At 42.7% G+C, this 19,067-nt stretch overlaps 2 protein-coding genes across 3 annotated transcripts in view; both read left to right on the top strand.

Annotated features, from left to right (window-relative positions):
* Positions 1 to 136: 136 nt before the first annotated feature.
* On the top strand, positions 137 to 17,850 carry LOC110973394 (uncharacterized). The gene is made up of 6 exons (XM_087148230.1): positions 137 to 365; positions 11,184 to 11,231; positions 12,409 to 12,551; positions 15,322 to 15,813; positions 16,302 to 16,494; positions 17,582 to 17,850. Exons 1-6 carry the CDS (start codon positions 287 to 289, stop codon positions 17,848 to 17,850), a joined length of 1,224 nt encoding a protein of 407 aa, XP_087004356.1. The 5' UTR covers positions 137 to 286.
* LOC147796360 (receptor-type tyrosine-protein phosphatase N2-like) overlaps positions 16,379 to 19,067 on the top strand; it is a 150,675-nt gene continuing 147,986 nt past the window's right edge. Inside the window, exons 1-2 of one of the 2 annotated variants that reach the window (XM_087148116.1) lie at positions 16,379 to 16,494; positions 17,582 to 17,824. The gene's annotated coding sequence lies outside the window, so the exon portion shown is untranslated. The remainder of the gene's footprint in view (positions 16,495 to 17,581; positions 17,825 to 19,067) is intronic. The other variant, XM_022224207.2, reaches the window with a different exon arrangement.

The raw sequence follows: 19,067 nt of genomic DNA, 5'->3' as shown, positions 1-19,067 counted from the left end.
CCAAACCCGAGAACAGCAAGGGCATAATAAAACAGGTGTTTGTTTTTTTGAGCCCACTCGCTGGTACTCGGAACTTAGTGTCTTTGTAGGCGCGAATTACGTAGCGACACCAGCTATTTTGTACATGATTCTCGGTCGTCACCTGGTCGTTTCTGCACCCCTCGCGCGCGCTTTGCATGCAATTTGTACACAGAACTGTCACAGGCTTCGCTCGGTTCGTACAATTTTGATCTCAGGATAAGGGCGAAATTCCTACTTAAAGATGGCGTGACGTCCTCCTGACAAGATGGATATGTCCCTCTTTCTTCTGGTCATTCTCTTGGCCAGCCCTTTTCCTTCTTTGACCCAACCATCTGGAAAACTGGGTGAGTTTTTGGCATTTCTGTGTATGGACGTTGTACGTCATACGTATTGCACGGTGGTACGAAGGCCTACTCCGTATTGGCCTCGTAGCCGTACGGCACGTAGCGTTCTCGCTCTCGTAATGCTTTAGTTACATGTAAAAATGGTAAATTCAGTGACAGTTCTGTATTTATCAACCATCCATTATCACTGCCACTGTCAGGCTGGTGTGATGGTCATTAACATGGAAAGAATTCCATGTACCATATACCGACACCATAAATTTGTTGTTGCAGTGGCCAATGTGTGGAGGTACTAGGTAGGAAAAGAAGCTGAAATTACATGTATGAAAGCAACTCAAAACCTGAAAACGTCCACTTTAGCAGTGAAACTAGTAGGCCTACTCGCTTACAAAACACTTAGCCCCATGAGAATGAATATCCCGGTTTTCCATCCACCGCCGGTATTATTTTCCAAAAAGTTAATATTTCAGAAAAAGTTGTTTTTTCCCATTGGGAATGGTTAAAAATTGGATGCAAAGTAAATCGGAAGTTCGTAGTGCACCCGTGCACAAATGGCGTGATGCAAGACCGACTGAGAGCTTGTCTACTTTCCAGGTTGTTCTCTTTGCGTGGACATGTACTCGCTATCGATGTGCAGTATGCACACCAACTAATGAATAATGAAAAAAAGCCTCATGGGTTTTCAAAATCCGGGATGTTCATTCTCACGGCCTTAGAATTTTTCGGACCAGTGCTCGTAGGGTTTAAGCACAGGGTCTGAAGGTGCTGAGTGTTTCTGCATATGGAATTCTTTCCCAGCGTATTTGGCTAAAAAAAAAACCACATGAACTGAAACTGCTTGTTGTTCAGCCAGTAATAATTAATATCACCAAAATATGGCAATGTCAAGGAGTCATAAACAATAGCAGATGAGGGGCGATTGTAATATTGTATTATTTTCCTAATTAAACTGAGAGAAACAGTAAAGTGCATGTGCATCCTGATTTAAAAAAAATCATTCTCTGATTTAAAAAAACAATTTGGCAAATAGTGGTTGCTTCAGAGATAAGCGACACTTTCTTGCCAAGTCCTCAAACTATTCCCCGTTGCAGCCTGCCGTTAGTTTTCATTTAAAGAGAATACATGCACACATATTTATTAATTGAAATCAACACTTTTATATTGGGTGCCATAAGCTGATCTTCACGACCGCCTGGTTGCTTGATTGACCAATCATGCGTGTAGGCCTACAGTATGTAAGAACACAAATAAAATGTTAATAATAATAATAATAATAATTTATTCATTTATAAAGCGCAAATTTCATATGGATATGTTCAAATGCGCTGTACAATGAAGACATTAAGCATGGAACAATGAATACATTTAAACATGGCTCAGCCGATGGCATACATAGCTTTTTGTTAAGGCCAATTGTAAAAGTGAAATCAATGGAAATATTTTACTATCATACCCCCCCTCCAGAATTGCAAAGGAATAGAAAAATCTGAGAAATAACTAACTTCCTCTGATCACAACAAACCCAACAGATGGTACCACTGTGCAGTTCAAGCGCTAAATGAGAGTCAGTGAAAAGTCTAGAAATTGGATGGGATGCATGTTTACCTGAGTAAGCGTACGTACATGTACACTGTATGGTGCATACATGTACGGTATGAGGACATCTGTGGGTGCACATGTATGGTACACATTCCTTTTTGCCTGACGTTTACAAGAGCCACATGAAATAGTGTTAGTTTTGAAACTGAGTTGCTCTAGGCATTTATCTATTCATTTCTGAACATTGTTTGATGGTTACTGTCTCAGACTGTTTTGCTCCAGCCCACTTATGGTGGCAGTATAATTTAACATTGTTTCCTCACATAATCAACCTGTCATGGTCAGTGCTAGCAACTCTAAAAGTAACTGCATCAATGTTGTTTTTGCTTCAGTGTTACCGGGTTGCCAATTATAGCTCCCGTCTTTGGTCAAGCCTGCTAAAATTAAGGCTCTTTAGATAAGGTTCCATGAAAAATCAATCATGTGTCAAGTAATTGAAATGTGTCACTCAAAAAATCTAAAATAAAGCTTTAAAAAAAAAGACCTTTGCATAATTAAGCTGGCCTACTGTTCCATTCATCAAACGCATGATGATGGCCGGTGTCGTGCGAAATGAATTCTCTGAGCAAATCACTGACGTCATTACAATCACTGGTGATTTGCATTATTGAATTGTGGTCAGGGGAGGCTTGTGTGCCGGAGTGCGTGTCGTCAGTGTTGTCCATGGCCATATTGCGCTGCATGCTGGCTCTATATCTGTACATGTACATACGGAAGGGTATCCATCAGAACAGTGAGAACACAGAGTGATAGTAATGGAAGGGAATGGAGTGAGACACAGGCTAAGACGGATGGACATGATGGATAAGGGTTGGGGGACGATTCACCTGAATGGAGTCACTTCTTCAGGGGATTTTCCTGCGTTTAGTGTAAACAACAGCTTTGTTTTCATCAAAAGGCATGCTAATCGGGACAAAAGATTAAGCAAAAATATAAAATTTATGGACAAACGTCCTGCTTTGGGCTACATGTGCATTTACCTAGAGTACCGTATTTTACGTTGTATGTTGTGTAAGAGTAACACATATGATGTACAAAGTGCCATTTTGTCACTCGTGGATGTAAATGACTCTATAAATTGATCCCTGTGTCCACAGACGGCCTGATATGGATTAATCTTCCTTTTTAATGAGTGCAGTAGAGAGATGATTATGCGGTAATATTTGCCACTTTCAGTGCAAACACTAAATGCAATGGCAGCTCTGCGTAGGTCCATTACCCTTGCGGGGGCGAAAATCACATCATGCTACAGTGTTCACTGCTCTCGGATGCAGCGGTTGCCATGGATACTTGGCTTGATTTGCATGCCATTACCATTCCAGCGTGCAGAGTGCAACTTGCTCTTTGACATATTTGGTAACATTAGACCCAGGGTGAGGGTTGTTGGTCAACGTTCAGTAAGGGTTTCCGAAAATTTCCCCATAATGCATGTACATCGACTATTTTTGGTATGCGTACACACACATGCAGTACATGTGTGACTGAGTAGTGTCTCGACTTTTAGTTTGCAACACAAGAAGAAGTACATAAAATCTGCACTCGTTCAGTTAAAAAAAAAAATACAAAAAAATAATATATCTATGGTGGGTTGCACCGTAATTAAGAGACAAAAATCAGTACAGACGGTTTAAATCTCAAACACTGAAATTTGCCGCTCGGGTTGGCGCCTTGTATTGTGGCTATCATGATGCGACTGAGTATTACCTCAAAATGTGGACAGTTTCTCTTCCCCCAATGTTTACCCAGAAATGATGCCGCATAATTTGTCCAACTCTGGCATGTCCCACTGTGCTGCATAACAGGAGCAATACTCTCCAAGCGGCAAGGACATTCGTCAGTTTCTCTCCGTGTGAATTCTGTGGAGTGGAACCTTTCTGTCCCATCATTTGCATCGGGCCGTGTCAGATGGATTGCCCTGAGAGGCTGTTTAGCCCCCTCCCCCCGTCTCCAACCCTAAAGTCCCTTCTACCATGGGTGTGGATTAGGAATGATTTCAGTCAGTCTCACCTCGTCATTCTTGTGAGCCGGTCTTAGTTCGGTGTGCTGGAGTATATTACGTACTAAAATTTCAACGTAAGGTCTGAACCAAATCAGTCAGGGCAGTGGGCATGTGCATGTGTATGCATTCTAAACCTACAGTACATGAAATACCAAGGAAATGCAAGGAGGGTGTATGAACATGCAGCCTGACACAGCAAGAGCTGTCCAGACAGTACATGGATTCCCTTTTTTTTAAAAACCTGTATAGTTACTGTCCATGTTTGATTATTCCCATCACAAACTGCAGTGTGTATACTTCTACATACGTGTACATATATGCGGTTACATTACCCTTTATTATTTGGCATGTTTGGTAATGTAAATGAGACACACATGCACAGGGGTGTGATGAATGAGGCTGAAGTGTCTTGACCCTAGATGGTGTCACAGTGTACATGTACAGTGTACATTGTACGTGTATGTACATTGTACATCACTCATGTCACTGTCCTGGTTCCTCCGATCACCTCTGGATCCTAATGGCTCTGCTATCAGAAAAAAGCAATTGCAGATGAGTGTCCAGCTCAAGGACACCAGTTGGGCATCTCTAGGCTAGCAGTCAGTCTCACATTGAGGATTATTCTATCTCCTTGTTAGCAGTTCCGTCATTAATACATGTAAGTAAGTAATAAGATTATAAATATTCAATTTTGGGGATCTGAGCTTGGCTTGCTTGTTGTTTATACATGTACATGTATGTATGTACCGGATATGTAATCTTTCTTCTCAGCTCCTGTTGGTTGTGTTTTCCTTAAAACTTGATAACACTGATTTTCTTGGCTGCAGCTAACTTATGGACCAGTACAACGTTAGAAGCATACATGTACATGTACATGTACTACCGGGAGCTATAACAGTCCTAAATCCTCCAATTTCAAAACGATTTTTATATACCGGTACACCCTCATTTTCTCCATGCAATGTTGCATCTTTTCATCATATGTACATGTACGTACTCTTGACTTGACTTGAACATGATGTGATACCTGAACAGTTCAGTAACTGCTGTCGCACCAGCTCTCCAGTGGATTGTAAGGTGATCCGTACAATTTTATTAAGAGCACCAAGTGCCATCTTATTCGCCCGCAAAGAAATTCAAATACTGCCACCCATGACCTGCATGTATGGTTCTGCTCAAGCACTTGGACACAACGGTACTTTGCAAGCAACCAAAAACTACTTCAGGTGTGATTTATACTGTGTGAAACATATGTTACCTGTAGATGGACAGCTACCGTACATTGTACAGGGGGCACCTGTACTGTGACCCTGCTTGAAATTTAAAGTTGTAAAAGTGGGGGAAAAGATGAAACGAAGCAGTTGTCACAGTCACAATTCCCAGTCCGTCCTCTACCATGTCTACGCCCAAACCAAGTACATTACACTACAGTGGTACATGGACCCTAAACACTCTAAATCAGGGGTGTGAGAAATTCAGCTTTTTAGCCTCTTTTGGCTGTTAAAGATATTTTGAGTCTGGATTTTAGCTTTCCTAAGAAAACTTGCCCATCTGTAGGATTGTAAAGTACATGTACATGTAGAAATTAAACAGTAAGTAATATTTCACATTAGCCGCCGTAATGACCACAGTTGCCAGCTTGCGGTTATGGATAGGAAACAAACCGTGAAAGGCTTTGTGGATGGAAAATGCGGAGGAGAAAGTTTTGATTAAAAAAAAAACACACGTCTTTTCAAAATACAAGCAGACGCCACTTTAGCGTGTAGATCAAATCAAGACGGCAAGCCGGCGTGAAATTTGAAGCCCAGGCTTCATCCACTTTGAAGTAATTTAAATTTGATAAAAGTTACGGCAGCCGTCCACCCCGACTCCCTCCTCCTGGCAACTCCAAACTGACGCTTCTGCCCTGCCAGCCAACACACCAATGAACTCGTGATAAAGCGCCCTGCCCTTTACCACGACATGGTTTTTTTTTTTTTGGCGGTGTTAAATAATGATCCCCCCCCGCAATCACATTACGCCCACTGCCCAAACGGGTGGCAGGGGGGACGGGGTAGAAAGTATTGATGTCTAGCCGGTTGCACTTGGAACAAGGGAAGAAGTTAAAAATTAACCCCAATTCTCCAGACATTTGATGAAAATTGGTTGAAGGGGATGATACATACTGATTTCCTCTCTCTGCTTCATCTGCCGTACCTGAAGAAAAAACCTCACACACGCAGAAGAAAATGTGGTTTTTGAAATCTTCCTGTGTAAGTTTTGTGACAGCATGTCAGTTTTAAGCAGTTTGGAAATTTGATTTCTGAAATTTAGAAATATTGAAATTCAGTGATCCTATAGGTACATGTGCAGGTATTTTTTAGTAGCTTTGCATTTTCCTTTGAAGTAAATCTATCGTGTGATTCTGGTTATTAAAAACCTGTAGCACCCCGTGCATGATTTCACTAGTGGGTAATTCCAGAAATAAGGGGTCCATTTTTTGTGTGTCCCCGTCACATCTGACATGATTTCTATAAGTTCAGAACACATTTTCTAATTTTCAAGGGTGTTGAATTAATGTAAATTACCTGCAAAAAAATAGTAATAGTTTGAAATCAATTCCAATGATATTTACATGTCAAATGACAAAGGATATGTAACAGGGACACAAAAATGTCACACTTTTGGACCCCTCATTTCTGGAATTAGAAAAGAATTTTCCTACACGTACATAAAACACATACATTTACTTTATGAATAATAAATTTTTATTTCATTCCATGCCCAGTATGAAACCTTGTCATTTGAACTTTGCCGTGTCAACACGTTGGTGTTTTGTACTGTATGGCTGAAAACACATGTTATATTTGTTACTGGCACGTCATGAAAAAAGCTTGACGAGGTTAATTTACTTAAATACAATTCCCGCGCCAGCTGAAGGCGTGGCTCGACACTCGCAAATTATTTTCCTCTCACAATCAAGGTGCCACCGTAGATGAGGGTACGCCTCTCGTTCTGTGAAAATATAAGGGATGTGCATTCCAATTACCGGCATGTTGTTCGATTTGGCAAGATTCCGGTATCAAGGAAATGAGGATACCCAGTACACTGGGTACGTGATGTACAGTTGTACAGTTGACTGGATGTGAACTTCGGTTTGCAAGTTCTCAGATAAATATGCAGGTACAATGTATTAGTGCTTTCTTTTTTTTTTTTTAATCAGCTCAAGGGAATGAAAATAAGAAACAGACAGGGGACTGCCTGTCTTGAGGATTTTCACTCTTTCGTTTTCAGTGACATTTAAAATACGACACCTGCTCGTCTGTTACCTGTTGGCATCCTGTGGTACATGCAAAGTCGGCCTTATTATAAAATGTGTGACTCCTATCAGGATCTCTCGTCATGTATCTAAGACATGTGTACATTGAATATCCACTGTAGTCAGAAATATCAGTGCTTGATTCAAAGGAGAAAATGTTGACGAGTACCGTTTGTGATGTCACATTTTCTATTGTTCGTAACATAATAATATTCGGTGAACTACTGTACATAGGAATTTGCTCTTATTTTGGACGGATTGAAGATTTTGTTAACAGTTGACATGTACTCATTCTGAAATAAGAGCATCGGTGTACATTTTTAAAAAGAGTTCATTAAACTGTAAGTTTTCGAAGGATTAGTGCTCCTTTTGTCCTGGATATTTAAAATCGTGCAGCTGATTGGAGCTGTGCGCTGGAGCAATTTTGAATCATAGGTTAGCCATAAATTATTCCGAGTTACATTTTTTGAAAACATAATTTGCACTCCACTTGCACTTGTGACTTTTCCATTTGAGTTTGTTATTACTGGCCGATTTCATTTCACATTTCCTTTCCTGCCCCGAGCTCCCCTTCCATCATCTCTCATCGCCCTTTCTCCAGGAAGCTGGTGCAAATGGAGGTACATGTATATAAAATTATCTCAGTGCTGTTGAAATCCCTATTGTTCGAGTTGCTCGGAATACATGCGTTATCAGCAATTGAGGGGCCGAAACTGACCTTCCCACAGTGTTGAGTCAACACATACGTACAATGACTGGTGTGTAGGCGTTAAAAAAAAGAGAATGTGGGCGTTTGAGATGGGCAAATTTCTCCGTCGTGTTGTCGCTTTGGCTCACTGGCATTTTTTTTCCTTCCTTCTCGGCCTCCTCTTTTCCATTCCCCACCGTTGCTCTTTAAGGAGCCGATGCTTCAAAGCCATATGTTGGTTTTGGATGGGTTTTGTCTCGTGGCCTGGTTGAAACTAGATCTAATATTTCCTGTTATTCTGTCGCAGTGTGTCGGAAAGCAAGTCAGTTTGCGACTGCTGTGTGGTATTGAATTCGCTCTTGAATAGCAAAGGAGATTTTTAAAGCATGGATGCGTTCACACATTTGTGGTCATAAAAATGCCTTCAGAAATTGATCACTGTTGAAAGATGAATAATGTAAAGGAACCACAACTACATTTAGGTGCAAAAAAGGGTGCATTTCTTTGTGTGGGCTGTGGAATTTCTTTATTTTCAGGGGCGGGGGAGAGTTTAGGTTAGGCTGGTTCAAAGAATTTCAGGGATGATAATGTCAGGGTAAAAATGAATTTCAGACATGATGAATTAGCCAGATCTTGAACAGAAATTGGACTTCGCCAAAAGTAACTTTACTTACAAAGGTACATGGAACATAATAACATCGCACTTGCTTGTACACTTTGGTTTGTTTGTTCATTATTTTTATTAAACCAGTTTTGAGTTTTCAAAACTACTGGGTCACACTGTTTGTTCTCATCTGACGAGACTCACTCCACCAATCTGCATTTGACCCTTTTACCGTTCACATGTCATGGGCTGGCAAATTTGTATTGCGGTCACCCCAAAATGCCTGACCGAAAAAAATAAAAACACAGGATGTCAGGTGAAGTTGTCAGTGTTGCGGTATACATGCAAAGTGGTCACTGAAGAGATTAATCTAGTGCGGTGTCAGCGATGTGGAACTTTTTGCTTGTGAATAATTGAGACTCAATATTCCATTTCTTGTTCAGTTCATTTTTATATTATTTGACAGACTCTCTCCAGACATTAATTGTTAGATTTTTTTGCCCTGCCCAATGTGTATTATTGACACTGGTAACTCAGTGTTTGCCCCCGAAGGCTTGTGAAAAAATCCACAAGCATACTCGGGTGGGACTCCATTTCCATTCTTGGAGAAAGTTGCTCGCGGTACCCGCTGCTACATGTACATCTGACTCGAACCAGCTGGCTGACACCGGCAAGCTCGGTGGTCCAGTGGTTAAAACATCTGCACTAGTAAGCAAGAAGTCTTGGGTTCGAGTCCTACCCGAGTATGCTTATGGTTTTTCACCAGCCTTCAGAGGCAAACACTGAGCCTAACCCCCAAAAGTGTATGTAAAATCGTATTGAAATTGGAGGATTTGGGAGTGTTAGGGTTAATACACGTTGGGCATGGCCAAAAGAAAGTCTAACAATTACCATCCAACACAGACAAAAAGAGCACTGATAATACCAGGGCGTACTTATAACAAGGACAATTTTTAGGTTCCAAGTCTTTGATTTTCTTTGTTTTGCGTCACTGATGATACAACGTAACTTTTATAACAAGGTAATTTGCGAGGTCCTAGGAACCTTGTTATAACAGCGTTCCACTGAAATTAACATCTCCCCGGCGCAAATCCATCCTTGGAAATGCATGTGTCTGTTATTATGCATTTGTTCAATATGTCTTTTAAATTTAACGTCACCGGACATGTACATACATGTATGTACACATATCAAATTGCACAGTGTGCTGTGATGTGTTTTTTATTTGCTCTCCTCTGTTCTGTCTGTGTCAGAGTACGGTACTGTACCTACATAGACAGCGTACATGTGTACATTGCACTGGGTCTATTTGTTGGCTGGTTGTGTTCAGTGTGTCTGTGAGGGTGACATGTCTCGGATGGCCTACCTGTGATTGCTGTGTGGTACGTTACATCTCGTGCGCGACACAAGAACTAACAAACAACACCAGTTCTGTTAATTTGCAACACCGGTACGCACAGTGTTGCTCAGCCTATGTCCATTGTGCGTGTTCTGTGAGTGTGACACCGGTCGGTCCCACTTGGTAATTACTCTTTAATTTGAATCTAGGCTGTGTCAACATTGGGTGTGTCATTTTACACAATCCATCATGGTTGTCAGATTGCAGAGCAGAACAAGACAAATTGCCATAGACAACAATCGAGACATTTTTTTTCCCGAACAAAACAAATCCGGAGGAAATGTTCCCAATTCTCTGTTTAAGATACGAAGGGTTGATTCATCGTCTTTGACTTACTGTCAATTTTTTGCAGGTAAGAAGAAATTTGGGGTTAAATTAGTGAAACGTTTGTCACCATTTTGAAAAATCCTCCCTTCCCTTCAATGAAAACTGCAGCATTTTAAGGGGGCTTGTCACATCCAAATGCACGTAAATGTGTCAGAAATTGAAAAACTTGCAGTTGCTGGTTCAGCATGTTCAAAGCTCAGACCCTTAAGAGATCCGTAGCCCTTGAAAGTCAGCATCACAAAATCTTCTGGTAACAAGAGCTAGAATTCAAGGCATAACAATTCTGATTGTGTAAGCGTAGGCAATGTTGTTAGGCCCATTTAACTTGGGAGGTCAAATCCTCAGGGTACCCTTAATTGCTACAGTAACCCACGTTGATCATTAACCATGTTAAATGGCCTCATCATTGTGGGAAAGCATGAAGGCCGCCGACTAGTAACAAGCAATTGGTGTGCTTTTCTTCAGCACATATAATACGCGTGTGCTTGTACCTACGACCATATCTGACGGTGTTATTCATGAGCAATTTCTGTGATGACTAACAAGCCCATCCATACGGTTGCAGAAGTGCGAGTGAGGTGACCTCAGAATATCAGGGAGGACAATATGAAGTGCAGGGTGTACATGGATACGTGTACAATGTACATTGGTTTCAGTAGCTTTTAGAATAAATGTTGTACCCCCGGTAGTTTTTGGCGCCGTGCCATATTGCCTGTACATGAATTGTGAGTGCTTTGCAGCTAGTAACAATCCTCTTCCATTTAATTTTGTGGAAAGAATGATAACAATTTTGCATCAGTCATTGAAACGGTTCAGCTTTGATTCAAGAATAAACAAATCAGTTTTGCGATCAGAGGATGGAAGTATGTGAAGATTATATTTCCTTTTGTTTTCCCACTCTCAGGGTGTCGCTTCAGTCCCATCTGCCGCGAAGATGAAGTGTGTGCGGAAGGTAAGTCCAGCACTGCGGTCACTGCAGAATTATTGGAATGAGGATGAAGGGGGGGGTTCACCTCTGGTTATTGTAAACTGTCTTGCTTAGGGACATCATCTTCTGTGATCCATTAGCAAGGCTTAGGAATCAGTAGGGCATCTCATGGCTTGGTATTGAACTCTATTGCAAGCCCCGCATGTACATGTACCACATTGTTGTACGGAATCTTGCTTAAGAGCACAAGCTTTGGGCGGGTTCAGACCTCCCGTGTCCTGGAACCATATCCGCAATGTTTTCATGAGTTGTGATACTGCAGCAAGATTATGGACACAAAATGCTACCTTGTGTGGTACATTGTAGATGCCTTTGCAAAGTGAAGAACGGTATATCACCCTTTAGCGTACGGTCCATTGCCGCTGAATGATGGTAGGAGGTATTTGTTCATTCTCTAAATGAAAAGATCAACCATGCGTGGGTGTGAAGTGAAGAGTTGCCACATTGCTTCAACCAACCTTGAACCCTGTCAGTGCTCCCGTTGAATGTAGGGCCTACAGTGTCCATTAGAAACCGGCAATCTGCTTGGGTGAAAAGAGCCCAGCTACGTCATATTTAGCACAAGGCATACATTGTACAACGTGAGAGATCAAATTGTCAGGAAGAGTTTGGTTTTCAGTATTGTAGAATATCGCCCAAACCAAACCACAGGCAAAAGCTCTGTCTCCCTTTTACTCCCTGAATATTGTGCTTCCTAGAATGGCCACAGAGTATAGGCAGCCAAACCAAGAAACGGTGGCTTATCCAAGGTCCAATTCCGTGGCCTTTACTTTAGCAGTTAGCAGAACAGTCATGCTTACTATGTCACAAAACGTTGCTAACTGTAAGCACTATTTTGCGCACAGAGATTTCCATTGTTTTGTCATGACTTTAAACAAATTTTTCCTTCAAGGTACATGTAAGGCTGCCTTTTGCCATGCTTATTGCTTCCTCCCATTTGTAAAGGTTTGCACATTGGATTCCTAAAAAAAAAAAATGGCAACATGCCAAGTGAGGGGAAAGGTCATTCCACCATATGCCACTGACCTTTTAAACAAGGCAAAGGTTTATGTTGCACAACAAAAGAAACAATGTTTATGCGGAGTACTCAATTCATTCTCTGCAAACTACATGTTTAAGAGTTTTCCTCATTTTGGAACAGACAAGCTCTTTGGCACCTGCGTGCAGCGTTTGACCAGCTACCTGCCCCGCTACGAACTTGACCCACCCGGCCTGAAGCGGTTGAAGGACGTCGTCCAGTACCTGCTGGACGAGGGATTTGCCTGGGAAGATCAATACGCGCAGGTTCGTATGGAGAGCGAGGGAGGAAAAAAAAAAATTGTGTGGGCGGGCGCTTATACGTGTGGTATTTCTTCTGAGAGTATTTGATGAAAAAAAGATGAGCTGTCGTGCATGTAACTAGCAATACATCATCCAATTTGAATCAGATGGCATGGAATAAATGACAAGAACAAACTCATTATTTTTTCGCATGCAGTCAGTGAAGCGTACATAAGTGTATGAAAATAAAGCCATTTCATTACAGGGTTTTGTTGAATTCAATCTAAAATGTTTGTCATCCTGTAGAGATGAAATTAGAATGCATCAGTTTGCGAAACAGAAAACAACAGCTGAGTAATCGTAAAATTAGTAGATTGTAAGATTTGTGGAACCTTTCTGACGTATAAGCCTGCAGTGTGACACGTTTTATGGAAGGTGCTTTGCATACCTCTACGTACCCATCTGCCCGAGTACACCTTTGCAATTTTTAGATTGAAATGAAGAGAAGCAAGACAGACAAATTAATTGTGAAGCTTTTTCTATTTTTACGAGAAAAACACCCCCAGAAGCTTGCTTGAAAGATTAATATCGCGGGTGTGCATATAATACTCGGTTGCCGTTGACAACGCATCTTGAAGATGCAGCTCGCAATAATATCCAACAGCTGTTGCTGTGCTGCACTGTCCTGACGCACAGAAGAACAAAAAATGCTCCACTGCCGGACGGCGGAGCCATTTAATTCCTGTGTGATTGGCCTCCGGTTGCCCCGGGCAACCTTATTTTTCCGTTCATTCATAGAAGCTTTGCGTCATGCAGTCATCACACTCTTTCTCCCCCCCTCCTCCACAACATCCCCTGCGGCATTTACATGGATGTAGTGGAAATTTCCTTCCTTCTGTGCTGTGACTTTATAAGAACTTCGAAAGAAAGGAGCTGGCATGTGGGACGTACATTACGTTGATTACCTACCGATCCTGAACAGGTTTGGACGTGATTTGTGTACAGAGCAAGGAATGTTGACAAAGCGTCCTCGGTTCACGCGTCATCTGGCGATACTCTCTACCTATTTTATGGTGGAATGTTGGATAAGGGAGTTGTCAATTTGAATTTGCCCTTCTGTCGACCTGATTTATGAAGCAGTTTTTGCTGAAAAACTGGTCAGCTGACATTGACCAATTGAGTGGGTAAGGCGTCTAAACCCAGAATGTTGGGGGTTCAAATCCAAACTGAGCGATGTTGTCAGTTTTTTATCACACAAAGGTTCTCAGTAAATGCCATCGTCAAGGAGCAGACTGAGCGTTTGTTTCATTCCAAACATTCAATTTCATTTCAAGTGTACTCGACGCTGCTTTCACAAGCAACACACAAAGGCCACATTAGTGCCGTTCACTGACGTACATACACATGAATGGGCACTCGTCAGAGACCAGACGTCATCCAAACTGTCAAAAATGCAATGTGGCAGATTGAATGTGAGGTGGCGGGGGGTTGCCACTTTAAGGCCATCAATTTGAGGTCCCGCACCTGGCGACACGCTCCATTGAGTATTGGTCTCCTCTCCAGTTGCCCGTGTACACATGCACGTGTAATGTAAAAGCGCCGGCTACCGGTTTTACGCACAGCTGGTTTGTGCTTGTGTCAGTGGTTCACAGCACCGCTAGTACATTGAAGAACATAGCAACTGATAAAAACCTGGTGCTTTTTTGGGGGGGGGGCTGATTGTGGAGCGCTGTCGGCAGTCTTTGAAGGTGGTTCAAATGTAATAACGAGATTAGCTTTGGCCAATTTACCTTAGTCATACACGGTCATATAAAGTGGACCATTTGCAGCGGTCGGAAGAAAATATTTGGTGGCAAGACTTACATTTATGTATGCGGGACTTTACCGAGTGCCGCGTGATTTTGTTTGTCACAGAAGTAGAATCGGCTGATTGACATGACAGATAATCACGTCCAATATGCGCATTTAGGATGGCACCCCAAGGGGGCACAGTTTAAAGTGTGACAAAACAATAATATTTTCAGATATTTCACAGTCCGCTGTCCGGTTTGTGAAAATCAGGCAGGATTGAACCAAATTGAATCTCTTCTTTTCACCCGCATGCGGACGCCATTTGCCGCAATATTTATCCTTGAAGACTGTTACTAAACATGGCCTTCCATCATGATAAAAATGGCCGGAGGGGTCCCTCATTGTTTTTTTTTTTGACACCTGAGCCCAGCCACATACACATTTCCACATTACACAATTCTGCAGCCGCAAAGTTTTCAAGTCAGATTTTGCATTAGCCGGTCTGATCATGAATAAATTAGGATATTTTATACCTTAAAGTTCTCATGAGATGGAAGTTTATTTTGATAATGTTAGTTGTTAATTCTTAAAAATGATTTTTTTTCAGTGTGTTTAATGAATGGTTGTCATGTTTTTAAAGACAATTTAAGGAAAAGGGGAAATAAAGATTGCTGTTGCAGGCAGAACATCTTTCGTGTAATCTTTCATGCTCATCTCCTGGAACTAGTCACGAGATGCATCCAGAGTGATTACAAATTTTTCCAATCTCAGATTTTTTTCCTGGTGCCATTTCATTTCCTCTTTTCCCCCATAACTTTTTGAAGCAATCATGCTCAAGAGTTCTTCCATTTTTGTACCGTAGGCCGAGCATGACTGTAACCTCTGACCCACGATCCCTGAAATTTCTCATGATATGAAATGGGAGTTATCTCGATGATCTAAGGTTTGTTACCCAAGATTTTCTGCTGTCAGCATTTTCTTAAAATCCCCTTTTTTCTTCCAGGATTCTCTTCAAGAAGTCCTCCAACCTTTCAAGCAGAGTATCATCTCGATAATCCCTGACCTTGGACCCCCTGGCTACCAGCAGAACCCTCCAGTCCCCGACGACAACGAAGCGGAAGCCTGGGCCAATGTGGACCACCTGGCCAAGGCCTACCAGGCAGTCCTGGACGAGTACCAGGACCGGTACCGGGCCTACGAGGAGCTGGTCCAGAAGTACGGCTTCGGCGACGACGCGGAGCTGAACGCGTACGCCGCCCAGATGCAGCAGAAGTACAAGAGCATCATCCGCCGGCTGCAGGCCGAGGAGCGAGAGAACCTGCGGAAGCTCTACAACCTGTACTACCAGAAATACCTGAGCCTACTGGAGGCGGAGACCGGGGGTAGTCAGGGGCAGACGGACTCACAGGATGAGTGGGTTGGCAACGGAGGGTACGGGAACAATGAGGATTGGAAGGGTCTGTACAAGCTGAGACTCCTGAAGGAGTACTTGCAGGTAATCAGATGACGACCTGAAGTCGAATGTTATCATTTATGAAGCCAGGGGTGGGAGGGCGCTCAAAACAGACGGGAGAGCGGCATCTGTAGTGAATGGCATCATAGAGGGGTTTGCTTGGCCGCCATCTTGTGGCCTGTGCTTTTTGTCTCACAATCAACTGGTATGCACGAAGAAGGTTTCCCCTTGGGACAAAAGAATTGCCCTGCAAGATGGCTACCATGCAAAGCTTCTATTGGCTAGGGTGTTGCATCCAGTCTGTCTCGGCCATGACATGAAGAAGGAATAACCTTGTGTTTTTTGGGGGGAAGAGGAAAGAAGAAAGTTTTGTAGGATTTTGTAGGATTGGGGAAGGTAGTGTTGTGCCACTTTGACTGTACATGGGGCTTGATGCTCTTTACAGTTTTAGTCAAGGAAGAGGTGACATCTTTTGAAAGAAAGTGACCTTGAGCACATATCTTTATTGTGATATTGTTGGTCTTTATCAGCTCCTGTACAATGAGAACCGTGATCGCTGGGTGACATCCTCAGAAGCGTCCGAAGACTCGTACTTGTCCTCGTCAGATGAGACCTTCCTGGAGGAATGGAATGGTGACTTTGACAACGAGCTGCCTATTGAGGATGCGGTTGCCGTAGAAACAGGGGTTGCCGAGCCACCATACCAAACTCAGGAGGGAGAAGGTAATTCCGCCTGCCGATCTTGTCAATCTGAAACCAGGCGCAGTTAATTTTTTCAATTGTCTCGGAAATTGATTCATTCACACACGTTATTCCTGCCCGTGATCTGTTCGGCCAAATGAAACGTTCCTTCTTCTCCGAGCGATGCCAACACTGCCCATTCTCCAGGTTGCGAGGTTTTGTTCAGGATGCTGTCCTCCGCTATAGACCATAAATGATTCATGTAGCGTGTAATTACAACCTTCTCCTGCACTAGTCAAGTCAATCATAAGTCTGGTCACGGAATACTGGATGAGCAGTGTCAACGGAATGCCACTTACACAGAGCATCGGAACACTTTTTGCCCTGATGACTTACAGCATGATATGGTATGCGGTCATATTTTAGGAGGGCAGTGGATGAGAAGGATGTAGACGTGTTTCATAACTTGTAAGATGAACAATAGACCTTATGCACAAGGGAGCCATTTTGATCGTGTTCCCTGAATGTATCTTAGTCGGCGCTTATCCAAAAGGCCAAATGTGGAGGCGCCAGACTATTTTTTTGGTTCTGATCCCGGTACGGTGTGCCAGGGAGAAATTCAGAAGTGCCAAATTTTGTGTTTGCTCGATGAACAAGCAATGTGATCTTGCTTGTTTTGGGGGGGTGGAATGGAGTGAGTGCTTGACCAGCAGGAGGTGAAGATTTTGAAGTATTTAAGTTTATGTCTGTGCACCACTACGCATGCATTTTTCTGGTCATCACTTCGATATGGGTAATTCCAGAAATTAGGGGGTCTATTTTTTGGGGTCCCAGTCACATCTGATGTATGATTTTGTAAGTTCAGAACACATTTTCTTATTTCCAAGAGTGATGAATTAGTGCAAATTACATGCCAAACAAATAGTAATAGTTTGAAATCAATTCTGGTGATATTTCCACGTCAAATAACAAAGGTTGGATGTAACAGGGACACGAAAATGTCACACTTTTGGACCCCTGATTTCTGGAATTCCCCGTACCGCAAACCTACTTTGGTTTTAGTTATTGAAATACACCTCGGAAGAATTACATGTCTGTTCGTCATAGTTTTTCTCCCTTGTACTTTAAGGTAATCCGTATGATGTGTTTGACAATTTGGACGGGGGGTATTGGAAGACCCTCACCGCTGAGGAAAAGAACGAGTTCATCAATGAGATCCTGCAGCTTGAGGGGGACGATGTGGGTGTCACCAAGGAGACGGTTGACGGGGACAGGGAGGATGGAGGAGACAAGGAGGATGAGGAAGATGAGGGCGCGGAGACTGCCGTGGAGGGCACAGGGGAGGATAAGACGGAGGCTCCCCTCAGCAAAGGTGAGATGCACGCTGTTGGCTACTAGTTTGAACTGAGACTGCCGATACGGGCTCATCCGTGATTGCAGAAATCTTGAAATCGTCTGGATGAATGACTTTCTGGCCATTTATTACATTTTCACTGCCTATTTCATGGAGCTGAAATGTGATTAGCACTGAGAAATCTTTGATCGCCAGAAAAGGGTTACCAGCCAAAATGTCATAAGATGCATGTGTCGAGTGACTGGTGCCCAGCAGAAATTTTCGAAACACCACCAGTTGCTGAGCACAGTTGGTCAGTGTTTTGTCGGTCTTGCATAAGGACTCTTACAGTTGGTACTTGACCAGTTGACGTTCCTGTTTGATGTCACTTAGTTCTGAAGAGCACATCTGAATTCACCAACTCTACACTGTTCTGCGTGTCATGAACGTTTGCGAAGAGTGACTCCGCCAGAGCTAATTAAAGTTGATTGATTCATTGTTGACGGGTGAAGAAGAGTGTCCTCCAGTCGCCCGGTTTTTGACCGGTTCAGACCCCTGCACTGCATTTTGATGCGATAACAATTTCAGAAGTCCCATCAGCAATTCCCAATGAGAGCTCTCAGGAGTAGCTTGACAGCACCTGCAACGACGTCGGTTTCCAAACTTTGGCATTCATCCCTGGTGCCCTCGGGCACGTCCTTGCATTTGACCTTTGTGGAGATTTCATTTTTCACAGTTCAACATCAAATCAATCCGGTGGGCCCTTGTCGCACGTCTCCCGTTTTAGAATTGACGTCTGGGATCATATTTTGCAGCAGTGTTCGTCACCCACGCACCGACAGTTGTTCCCAATATCCCCGGGTCGTGAAATTTCATTCATCTTTGTCACCTTTGGTCGCACGCCATCTCGGATACAGTGTAAAGATATGAATTAACCAAAGAGAAAGGAACTTGGAAAGTGTGAAAACAGATTAAATGCATTGGTGATAATATGCGCTACTAATGACAGACAAGTAGTTGAAATGATAATCAACCGAGTCGGGAATCAAAGATGATTTTAAATTTCAAATTTGATAGTTTTGGCAGGACTGTAAGTTATACCTGTTGCCCCTGGAGGTTAGTCAGAGAATCAGTTGCTGGATATGAGAAGTAGTGTAATGTAATAGGAATGAAATGGCCTTGTCGCCTAGGGGCGCAGACGCACGTATGGTGTTGAGTGTCGGCAACCAAACTGAGAATGAAGCTGGACGCTGTACTTCATAGATTGTGAATTTTTCAAGTG

The sequence above is a fragment of the Acanthaster planci genome, linkage group LG17 (genome assembly GCF_054643075.1).
Source record: "Acanthaster planci isolate LZ-2023a linkage group LG17, COTS_SCS, whole genome shotgun sequence".
Lineage (NCBI taxonomy): Eukaryota > Metazoa > Echinodermata > Asteroidea > Valvatida > Acanthasteridae > Acanthaster > Acanthaster planci.
This window is presented reverse-complemented; position numbering and strand designations above follow the sequence as displayed.